The following is a 12,189-nucleotide window of genomic DNA, read 5'->3' as shown; positions in this document are numbered from 1 at the left end:
ATAAATATATAATCAAATTAAGAAATTAGGTAGGTACATCAGGTACAGTGCATGTTAGTACATGCCTACTTTATGGATTTACATATTTTATTTTGAAATTTTTTTAAAAAGTAATTCCATACATTTATAAATAATTATTTTTTTTATTTTGTTCACTATAATTTATAAATATTTCAAAACTGTTTCATACAAAATAATAATATAGGTATAATAAACAAAATCTTGATTTTCCTTAAAATGTCAGTTAAAAATTTTATACCAAATAATAATATTACTAATACTTCTAAATATTACAGTTACCTATCTTGTACATAATGAATTAAATGTACCCACAAAATTAGACATATAATATGTGCCACTTAATTTTTGTAGACATTTAAATCTAATCATAAATTTTTTTTTTCTTTAGTTCTGTTTTAGTTTTTTGAAGATCTTCTTCTGATTTATCAGTATTGTCTGATTCTGATACGAATACAGCTAAATTACTATGCTGCACAGTATATTTGCTAACATTTTTAACTCTCTTTGACTGGTTGATCTGATATTCCAACATATCATTCTGCCGATTGAGATTATCAATGTCTTGTTGGTGGCTTTCATTTCTTTTTTTCATATGTTGTATGTATTCAGCTGCTTTTCTTAATATCTTGGCACGGCTAACAGGTGTTTCATCTCGTAGTGTTGGAACAGTATCTTTAAGATCTGTAAAGCTGTCTTTGATCATATCACGTCTTTTGCGTTCCGCAAAATTATGGTGTTCGCGCATCCTTATTGAATTCTTCTCTGCCCCATTGTCTGCACGGCCATCATCACTCATCGTCTTGAGTATATGTATTCAATGTACTTTTTTGGTGAAAAACTAAATAAAACAAATCATAATTAATGAAAAAATTTTAACAAATTATTATAATATATCATCATGTAAAAAACCAATATTCAATTTTCAAATTGAATAGATAATATTAATATGATTCGGTCATATCTACCCTGCAATGCATTTGCATAAAAATCAAAAATATTGATGGTTACTCAGTTTTAATACAACTTATGTAAATTTTCTATCCAATCACATACGAATAAATCGTAAAATGAGACAAGGCACGGACTAGCAGTAGGTACCTAGAATACACAAGAATGATATGTGATGACTAAAAATTTTATAAATAGACGCATGTGTTGTCTCCGTCTTACAAATGTAGAACATAGTAAAAATTGTTTTCGCTGGTAAGATCTACTCAGAACGAATTACATATTAAGCAACCAAACACTATAGAAAAAGGAGAACATTGACTGTGAAATTGTATTTTAATTTTTTCAAGACAACGAATATGAAAAAAGTTCTTATTTTTGAAAATTCAGTATTTTTCAAACTTGAATAACTCATTTTTGAGTTCTGACACCTATCGAAACAATTTAAACAACGTTGCACATTAAAATATGTTCTTCTCTTTATAGTGTGAAAATTTGGTTGCTTGGATTGGACTACAGCCTGAGTGGTTCTTATCCACGCAAAACAGTTTTTGCTATGTTTTACATTTGTAAGACGGAGACATTGAATTCGGGTTAGGAGGGTTCTGAAATAACGAGTGTCTTATGTTAAATGTTATAGTATTAGATCTGGATTCTGGGATCGGTATTAATGTTTACGGATTCTATATGGAGCGTTCACATTTATTATTATAATAATATTTGACGATTTAAAATAAGAATAAAAAAGTAATGTATATATTATTTGTACAAAAATTATCAAAATTAGTAAAAAAAAAAAGCAATAATAATTATAAAACATAATGGATAATGGTATGTATAAAACAATAATTTTTAACTACGCCAATGATAAAAACCAATGTCAGTCCTAAGCCTGTAATTAGGAAGGGAAAAAAGAGTTTTATAAACGTTTAATCCCTTCAAATGCATGATATTTTTTTTGGAATACCTTTTTGGACCCCAAGTGCAGTTCGACTAAAATAAGTGCAATTCGACCATACCCAATGAAATATTAGTTACAAAAACAGCCAACATTTTTATTATAAGTGGTTTATCAGTTGATAAATATGATAATTCATAACTATGAATACAATTAAACATTAGTATCAGTTACAAGTGCACCTTCGACCGAGCAACACGTTAATCGTATCTTATCGCGCTCTCGTATTTATCTCTCGTACACATTCAGAATATTCACGTGTGATCATCAGGTAATATGAACAATTATCATAAAACTGATACTTATTTATATCTACCCGCTCAATAGTAATATTAAAACCAAAATGGGGGACCCTCACAAATCTTAGATGTAAAAAGAAAATTTTTTATGAATTTTCAACTCAAACTAATTTGCTAATTTTTGTGACTTTTTCGTATTTTGTCAAGATTTGAACTTTAAATGCTTATAAATAAGAACTGTAAGTATGGATTTTTAATTTTTTTCATCTGCCTTTGAGGCAATAACCTAGGAGCCTTCTATTAAATTTTCACACTTTTTACCCAACAAATAAAATTTTATTGATATTTATAGAAAAAAAAACTAAAAAAATTGAAAACTGACAATTAAACAGCTCAAAAAGAGTCAAATAATTTTTAGAATTGTATGGTGTATAGAAAATGTAAATATAAACATTCAGTAAAAATTTCATGTACCTACCTACGGTCATTTGTTTTAGAGTTGCACTAAAAACCAAAATCGATTTTCTCGAAAACGGGATTTTTTACTTTTGACTCCCCAAAGTAACAACTAGGTTCACTTTCCTATCAGAAATGTTACTGTTGAAGAAAATCCAAGTACTTTTACTGTCCTAAAAGGTGATGACAGACAAAAAAAAAATAAAAAAAAATACACATCATTGTAAAATCAATACATTTATCCCTTCGCTCAGAACCTAAAATATCATAAAAACCCAACGATAGTACACAGATAATGTTCTTAATTTATAAATTTGATAAGAGGTCAATTCACTCTAATATTGAAGCTAACAACACAAAATTTGAACTGCAGGATGTAAATATTGTGGTATACATGTTCTGCATTAGTAAAACGAAGACAACATGTTAGTGTACTTACGATGCGTGACGTCATCTTAAACTTTGTTTAATACCAAATACAATATTAATGATAAAACGCGATATCCAATGATAAGAATCACTGACTTAAATCATATATAGGTACTAAAGACCAGGGGTCACCAACTGGCGGACCACGGTCCGAATCCGAACCGCAGACAATGTTTTTACGGACCTAATGGTTGTGTAATTATAAAATATATAATATAGTTTTTACATTACATTTTTATAATAATATATGAAATACAAATATTTTAATACATATAAATAATATACGTATTAACCACGAACTAAGATAGTGAGATTTACAATAATTTTGTGATAGTAATCTATGAATAATTTATTATGCGAGGAGTTGTATCGATCACCTAATTCGGAGATTCGTCAGTTATATCAGCAAAAAAATAATACGCTATTACTACATCCTATATGATCTAACCTCTTAAAAATGTGGTGTTTAACTATCCAATATTAAAATATGGTTTTGTCATTTTAATTTAAAAATAAATTGTGACTGAAATATCGAAATATAAATCATTATGTAAATGTATTTGTATTTTACCTAAATTAAATATAATTTTATATAGTTTAGTTACCTATATTATTTAAAAATTAAATTGTACTGATGAACATTGTTTTGTAAGTAATATATTTTATAATACAATTAATTTTTGAAATAAAATATATTATACTAATTTAATACGATTTAAAAATAAAAATCCAATAATACAAGATAATATGACATTTTGAAATTACATACAAAACTCGTACCAGCAGGTTACTCGACCATAAATAATATATTCCCGCTTTTAGGAGGAGGGATGAATTAAGATAAAATGATATTATAAAACATATTTGAATAAAAGGAAAGCGGTGACATATCGTTATGCTATAGGTATTATATCAGCAGTTTATAGGTACTTATTTGAAATAATTAGAACCGAAAATATTCCAATTATTCTAAAATATATAGAATGCACTAAAATAATAATAATATATTATTCGTAATATTTAACGTAATTGATGTGCAACAAAAACGATGGATCATTATCAGGTACATCATTATCCAAGTAATCTTAATAATTGACAGTTTTAGAAAAATCGACAATATGAAAAAACGTTAAAATTTTGTTATTTAATACTTTATCGTTGATTTTTTACATTAAAATTATACTACTATTGGGAAAAAATTTAAATTTAGAATAAAGTGTAAGTATATTGTAATTACAATTTGTAATTGTATTCTTGTTGTAAAAAAAATTTTGCCCCCCCCCCCCCCCCCATATGTGATCTTTGATCTGGATCCGTGCCTGTTATATTATTGTCTTTAATCGACCATTTAAAATGTTATAATATAAAACATTTGTCCAGGACGACAGATAGTCGTCAGTAGGTACTATAGTATTTGTGGGAGCATGTAAAATGACCGAAAATATTTTGTCTGAACAGTATTTTGGCCGGAAAATATAAATTGAGAAAGGTATTTTGTCAGAACTATATTTGATATGAAAAATATAATGCCAGAAGCATATTTTATTCGAAAAATATTGTCATCGAAAATACTAAAGTAGAAAATATTTCATCCGAACCGTATTTTATCAGAAAAATATAGTATTCCTACGAAAATATAAGCGGAGAAAAATATTTTATCTGAAAATAATACTATAGATAATATACAATGCATTATGCATAGTTCTTATCGAATGTTCTGTCTGTCTCACTCAGAAAGTATATAATATATTATATATATGGGTTGTACACAAGAACTCGCGAGACCCTTTGTTATGTAGGATATAATATCTGAATATTATTATTATACACAACAATGTAAGCACACTAGACTAATAGATATATTGACAGTGAAATAATATAATGGAACTAAGTGAGATGATTAATGAGAAAATACTCACCGATAATAATTTGGTTGTATAGGCAGTCACTGAATGTTTAGCGGGGGAAAAAATAATATTTGTATAAAACGCGGTGTTAATGCACTCTGATCGAACCGAAACGACAGCTGTGAATGCACTGCGTGCGTATTTAAGCCCCATGGAATGCAGACGCAGAGATCGTCGCTTCCCGAGTACACTCACCCCACCACCTGTTTAACTCTATAGACTGTACAACCACTGGCTCAGAACGGACACCGCAAAGTGAGCCTACCACCAAATAATTCCATTGTCCGTAGTTTTTATATGTATATAATAGTAGTACTCGTATTGTGATACTGTAATGCTCGTTAAAACATACCGCACGGGTCTGTTATTGGCCCTTGGACGCGATGGGTCACTCTCTAACAATTCGTAGAAATATGTCACGTCATGTATAACGATGGGTGTGGTACCCATATGTTCATAATATATTAAGCAATATTATTCGACCCTAAAACGTTCGTTTTAAATTCCTTTTTTTACATAATCTTCGCGTTGATTGTTTACCACAAAGTCACGTAGGCATACTGCACTATAGTAGGTATACGCAATAAATACCGATATTTATATCGTTTTCCGTTTCTCTCCGGTTATGTACATATTACAAACCCTTATAAACACTGTAGATAGGCGTATTTCAATAAATTGCCACTTTTTGATCCGGGGCGATATGTTTTTTGTGTTAAAAATTTTATAATATAATTCATTAAAATAGGATTACGCCGTGGTGCTACATACAGTTTTAAAATATGTGTATGATGATTATCGGACATACATTAAACTGAAAACATTCTAACCATTCGAAATATTTTATACTAGTGGTGACCTAATTCTCACCTAATATTGATATTCTATGTGAACAAAAACAAACACTCACATTAAAAAAAAAATAAAGATATGTTTATATTTTATATTTGAAATATACATTTTATATCTAATAAATAATTGAACTTATCAGTGTACTAAGTATTAATATGTGCCTAAAATAAAATATAATAATTAAAAGAAAAGAAAATGTTAAAAATTCTTGGCCTGTCGAGAATTTTTTTTGAAAGCCCTCGGTAAAAAAAGGTTGGTCGCCACTATTTTGTACTAAAATAACAAAGCTACTAAAAATATATATATAATACTATTCATATTATCATCGATATTCGATTCTATAATGACTGAGCCACACGAGCTTTAATAAAAACAACATTATTGTCGACCCTATAAAATAAATTTTTTCCAGCACAAAACATTGACGGTGCAGGTTTGTACACACGAATAATACACAAAATTGTATGTTATAGGAACATAACGTTCTTAAATACGCTAATGTATTAGGGGAATAGTAAACTCCTACACATGTAGCCATGTAAGTAATATTCTACATAGGCATAGTGTTAACTCCTGCAAAAGATAGTGTTAGCTCCTACAAACGATAATAAGACTAAAAAGTCAACTTCATTTTTAAAAAGGTAGACAAGTGCGTACTGCTTGTATCGACGTTGTGTTCTCCTAGCACACTTGCATAAATTATCAAATTGAATAGTTTCTCCAGTTTAAATCGTTTAATTATCATACATTATTAAATATTGAAAAACCAAAGACTATTTGATATATAGGTAAAAAATCAAAATAATGTTAAAAATAATTCAGTAGAAAAAATATGTCTTCGAATTTTTGTCATAAAAAATAAAAAATTAAATATTAATTGTCTTGCAATACATTAATAGATTTTATAAAAAAATCAATTCAACTACCTATATAAATAATAACTTGAATAATACACGTATTAAAATAAATCATTAACCAAATGTTTGTATTTTACTATGAAAATATTTTAAATTTTGAGCTGTGGTTTTACATTAGTGTTTATTTTTTTTATCCCTTATACAAAATTGTTACCAGAAGGAGTGATTCTATTTCAACATAAAGTACCTTATCTTTTAGCAAATTGGATCAAGACAGTACTTTAGAGAAGTAATTTTTCAATTTTCTCATTAGTCATTTAATGCCACAGGAAAAACTACCGACAAATTACCGACAAATTACAAAAACCAGCTAAAAATGAGTTTTTGATTTCTAATGCTTTGTCTATCGCCAGGGCAACGAATAAAAAATAATAATAATATTATAATATTAATTCAACCGGCTATAATAATTAATAATAACAATATAAAAAAAGGTGGGTAAGGTCACTGTAATGGTGTTAAATTTGAATTCAATGATATAATATCATTCTATAAGAAAAAAGATTCTGAGCGAAAACGGTCAGTCAGCCTATGATATTAACAAGTATATTTGATGATATTATTGTGAATAAAGTAATAATTTATAAATGACCTATTTACGAAGAGCCATGTTTTAAATATTCAATCTTTATCTATAAAAGAACATTTTATACATTTTTAACTACAAAATAATTATTACATTTTAAATTTGACAAATTTTGTCAAAATTTGAATTAAATGTTTATAAATAAAAACTGTAACTATGGATTTTTAATTTTTTTCATCTGCCTTTGAAGCAATAAACATATAACAATAAATTAATGAGGCGCCTTCTACTAAATTTTCACGCTTTGTACCCAACAAATAATAGCAACCAATAATAAATAAATACTGTTTCTATTAATTATTTCTCCTATAACCAAAAGCAACCATTTATAAACAAATATTTCCATTGTAAATCTCAAAATACCTGTTTAAGCACTTCTATTAATTGGTCGTAGCGTGATGTTATATAGCCTATAGCCTTCCCCGATGATAGTCCTATCCAACAAAAAAATTTTTCTATATATGTATATATTATCTAGTGAAATCACAGCCAAGGGTGTGGTTTCACTTGGTGTCGCGAAGTTTACGACCGGTCGTAATATAATTTAAAAAAAAAATGGGCAAGTGGGTGTGGCTTTACTGTGCAGTAGGTTTTAAGTGGGTCACTGTAATTGATTGTGTTAAATTTGAATTCAATTATATAATAATATTGTATAAGAAAAGCGATTCTGAGCGAAGACAGTCAGTCAGCATATGATATTGCTAAGTATATTTGAAGATATTATTGTGAATAAAGTAATGTATACATTTATACCCTATTTATGCTCAACCTTGTGATTTTTGTGATTTTTACGTATTTTGTCAAAAGTTGAACTTTAAATGCTCATAAAAAACTGCCATTGTAACAATGAATTACAATCCTTGTATTAAATTTACAAACCTTTTGACTAAATGAATATAAATATATAATTGTAATTACATTTATACAAAAAAAAACTAAAAAAAATTGGAAACTTAAAATGTCCGTAAACAGCTGAATATATTTTTTAAATTTTATGTTGAATAGAAAATTCTATTATACCTTAATATTCAGTGAAAATTGCATGTATCTATAGTCTATTTTATATTTACACCAATAACCAAAATCGATTTGCTTGAAAACGAATTGCGTAAAAATTCTCGTTTTTATTTAATTTTTTTTTGTTTTTCCCGGCGATTTTGAAAATTATTAGGAATTTCTAATTTCGACATCTTCAATACACCAACTAGATTCATTTTCCTATCGAAAAAGATACTGAAGTGGAAAATTGAAATATTATTTCATTTACGTATCTTGTACACAGTTACAAATAAAAAAATTTAAAAAAAAAACACACATTATTGTAAATTTATACATTCATCCTCCACTCAGAATATGAAAAGTACCTACTTATCCCCCTATTAAAAGAAAACGTCCTTAAAAAAATATACAATATCTCCCTTGAAATGGATTTACTGTAATTTTGCTTCTGGTAGGTAGGTATAGTGCTTAACAAATAAGACGTAAGTCCATTTTAACGGACAAGGAATAAACGAAAATATTTAAAAATTTATAAAATCAATTCTTAATTAGTAAGTATATGGAGTTTTGTGTCTAAACCTATTCAGTTTATTTCACAACATTTTGGTTCGATGGAGATACTGTTAATCCACTTAGCACGGGAGAATTAAATATTTAAACAAATTAATACAAAAACTGCAGTGGCGGATTTACGGGGGGGGGGTCCATGGGGTATGGACCCCCCCCCCAGACACTGATATAATACATTTATAATTAAATAATACATACACAGAGTCTGACCCTGCAGTAGGTATACCGTATAACATAATAATATATATATATATTTCAAATATAAGTAGGTTGGTTATCAAGAATCTACTGAAATAATAATAATATAATAAAATATTTTACAATCGTATTTTAATAGTTTTGATAAAATCGTCCGTCGTAACGTTAATTCCCGATATTCTTTTGTATAGCGAAAGTGAGTTTATCTGCGTATTTTTCCACTATAGAGAACAATATTATTATCACACTATTTCTGTAATTTTATACCTACTATTAAAATGTATAGATTAGTTGACCGTCGCCAATTGACACTAACACTGACACACTGTAATAACGCAATAGTCGATTTACAGAAAATCATAAGTGAGTACAAACTTATTTTTCAATAAAATGTCGTCTAAAAACCAAACATCCATTAAAAATTTTTTTTTAAAACCTATTCAAACTTCAAATGTTAATCAAACTTGTACCTTAAGAGAAAATGTATCAACTAAAAGACCACTTTCACCTAATGTTACTGATATTAGTACAAAAAAAATCTATTTATGATTTAGCAACTCCGTTTTCGTCCTTAACTCATAATAATTATGATATCAGTTTATTCTGCAACAAAATACTTTCACAAAATGAAATTTATGACATATTAAATAAAGTTTGGACACCAGAAATAAATTATAAATTTCCGATAACATCAATTACTTCTGGAAAAGACCAAAAAGTAAGAAATCTTAAATTTCAATATGCATGGTTACTGCGATTTCCTTGGTTGTCGTATTCAGGAATACAAGACGGTGCATTTTGTAAATTTTGTGTAGCGTTTTCGAAATCTCATGGTGGACACAATTCTTAATTGTTAGGTAGTCTTGTAGTAAAAAAATTTAATAACTGGAAACACGCGGTTGAAATATTTACCAAACACTCATCTCTAGAATATCACTATATAATATCACTGTTTTCTTGATGCTACTAATTTTTCAAACGTTTTAAAAAATCCAAAAATGTCTATTGAACAACAATTAGATACCGAGAGAGTTAAACAGATTACAGAAAATAGAAACAAAATTAAACCAATAATTGAAGCTATTATTTTATGTGGGCGTCAGAACATTTCTCTACGAGGGCATCGTGATGATGGTCGTTTAGTTATCACTAAATCTGATGACAATGACTTAAAAAATAATGAAGGAAACTTTAGAGAAATTCTTCGTTATAGAGCTCAAGGAGATTTAAATTTGAAAATGTGTTTAGAAAGTGATGGTACAATTAAATATACGAGTAAAACAAGTCAAAATTCTATTATTGAAGCCTGTAATTCAGTTTTACTCAAAAATATTGTAGCACGTGTAAATTTTACAAAATGTTTCTCAATACTCGCTGACGAAACAGCTGATATATCGGGCGTGGAACAAATGTCTCTCTGTGTCAGATTTGTTGATTTAAATAAACTTGTGCTTTGTGAAGAGTTTTTACAATTTGTACCAGCACATGATACAACAGGTAAAGGTTTAGCAAATTTAATATTAGAAACTCTTAAGCAATTCGGTGTAGAGCTTAAATTTCTTCGTGGACAAGGTTATGACGGTGCTGCGTCTATGTCGGGAATCTATAATGGCGTTCAATCTCACATAAGACAAATATATCCTTCTGCGATGTATGTTCATTGCTCTGCACATATTTTAAACCTTGTTGTCACTAAATCATGTGGTGTGCGACCAATCATGAATTGTTTAAGCTTGATTGGCGAAATTCGAGATTTTTTCATACATCCCAAACGAAAAAATGTTTTATCATACAAAATTTTAGATTCCTCTAATGACACAACAAAAAAAAACACTAAAACGTAGTTGTGCAACGAGATGGATTGAACGTTATCACGCGGTGCATGATTTTTTAGAACTTTTTGAATTTATTGTAGAGTCTTTTAGTGAAATATCAGAATGGAACGATCATGATACAAGTGGAAAAGCACAACGCTTACAAAAATCAATCTTAGATGGAGAATTCATTATTTCATTATTAATATTATCAAAAGGTTTTGGATTTGGTTTACCCCTATCTAAACAGTTGCAAAAAGTTGACATTGATTTAAAATTAGCAACTAGATTAGCTGATGAAACTTTAGAAGAAATGAAATGTTTTAGAAATAATGCTGAAAACTCATTTAAAAAAATATATACAGCTGCACATGATTTAGCTGCTCAATTTCAAGTGGAAATAACAATGCCGAGAGTTATAGGAAGACAAGTACATAGAATGAATATTCAAGCAAAATCTACCGAAGAGTATTACCGTGTATCCATATTTAATCCGTACATGGATTCTTATATAACTGAACTTGAACAAAGGTTTGTCAATCATAAGATTAAGCTTAACAATTTTCAGTCACTGTTTGATACAGAAGAAAATGAAGATAAATTTATTCAATTAGCCGATGATTACAAAGATGATCTGGAGTTCACAAATCATTCGTTATTATCAACTGAATATAAATTATGGCAAAGAAGATTAAAAAACATGGGAAAAAAGCCAGAAAATGCACTCCAAGCAATGACATTTTGCAATAAAGAAATGTACCCAAGTGTCTTCAAACTCCTTCAGATCCTTGCTACTATACCAGTTTCTACTGCATCAAATGAGCGCTCCTTTTCAAATTTGAAAAGAATCAAAACATATCTACGGAATTCTATGAACGAGGTAAGAATAAATAGTCAAATATTATGCAAAATACATCAATAAAAAAATATTTTGATTTCAGGCTAGACTAAACGGCTTGGCAATGATGTCGATTCATAGGGATGAGCAATGCTTAACAGTTGACGCAGTCTTGGCAGAACTAGGCAAAACCAAAAGAAGATTAGATTTTATTTTGTAAATTTTATGAATATAGACAATATAGTATGTATATTATATACATAAGCACAATATAATATAACACATTTGTTTTTATAAAAATAAAAATAACACATTTGAAATGCATATTATTTTTTAGGACCCCCCCCCCCCCAGAAAAATTTTGAAAATCCGCCACTGAAAAACTGTGCATTGTATATTATAAAATAGTTGTTGATAATTATAACACTGAACACTGATAACCATACTATTTGTAATA

At 28.5% G+C, this 12,189-nt stretch overlaps 3 protein-coding genes across 3 annotated transcripts; 2 read left to right on the top strand and 1 right to left on the bottom strand.

Moving 5' to 3' along the window:
* Positions 1–409: 409 nt before the first annotated feature.
* Positions 410–5,066, bottom strand: LOC132935931 (protein max-like; the record flags this gene model as incomplete). The annotated part of the gene is made up of 2 exons (XM_061002584.1): positions 4,971–5,066; positions 410–859 (listed from the first exon to the last, which is right to left on the bottom strand). A coding segment is annotated over exon 2 (408 nt), but the record flags the coding sequence as incomplete, so codon positions are not given.
* Positions 5,067–10,078: 5,012 nt separating this feature from the next.
* LOC132935922 (zinc finger MYM-type protein 1-like) lies at positions 10,079–10,924 on the top strand. Its single transcript, XM_061002574.1, has one exon. It carries the CDS (start codon positions 10,079–10,081, stop codon positions 10,922–10,924), a length of 846 nt encoding a protein of 281 aa, XP_060858557.1.
* Positions 10,925–11,342: 418 nt separating this feature from the next.
* Positions 11,343–11,952, top strand: LOC132933749 (52 kDa repressor of the inhibitor of the protein kinase-like). Its single transcript, XM_061000030.1, has 2 exons — positions 11,343–11,774; positions 11,836–11,952. The coding sequence occupies exons 1-2, from the start codon at positions 11,394–11,396 to the stop codon at positions 11,950–11,952; spliced, it is 498 nt and encodes a 165-aa protein (XP_060856013.1). The 5' UTR covers positions 11,343–11,393.
* The last annotated feature ends 237 nt before the right edge of the window (positions 11,953–12,189 follow it).

The sequence above is a fragment of the Metopolophium dirhodum genome, chromosome 1 (assembly GCF_019925205.1).
Source record: "Metopolophium dirhodum isolate CAU chromosome 1, ASM1992520v1, whole genome shotgun sequence".
NCBI lineage: Eukaryota > Metazoa > Arthropoda > Insecta > Hemiptera > Aphididae > Metopolophium > Metopolophium dirhodum.
This window is presented reverse-complemented; position numbering and strand designations above follow the sequence as displayed.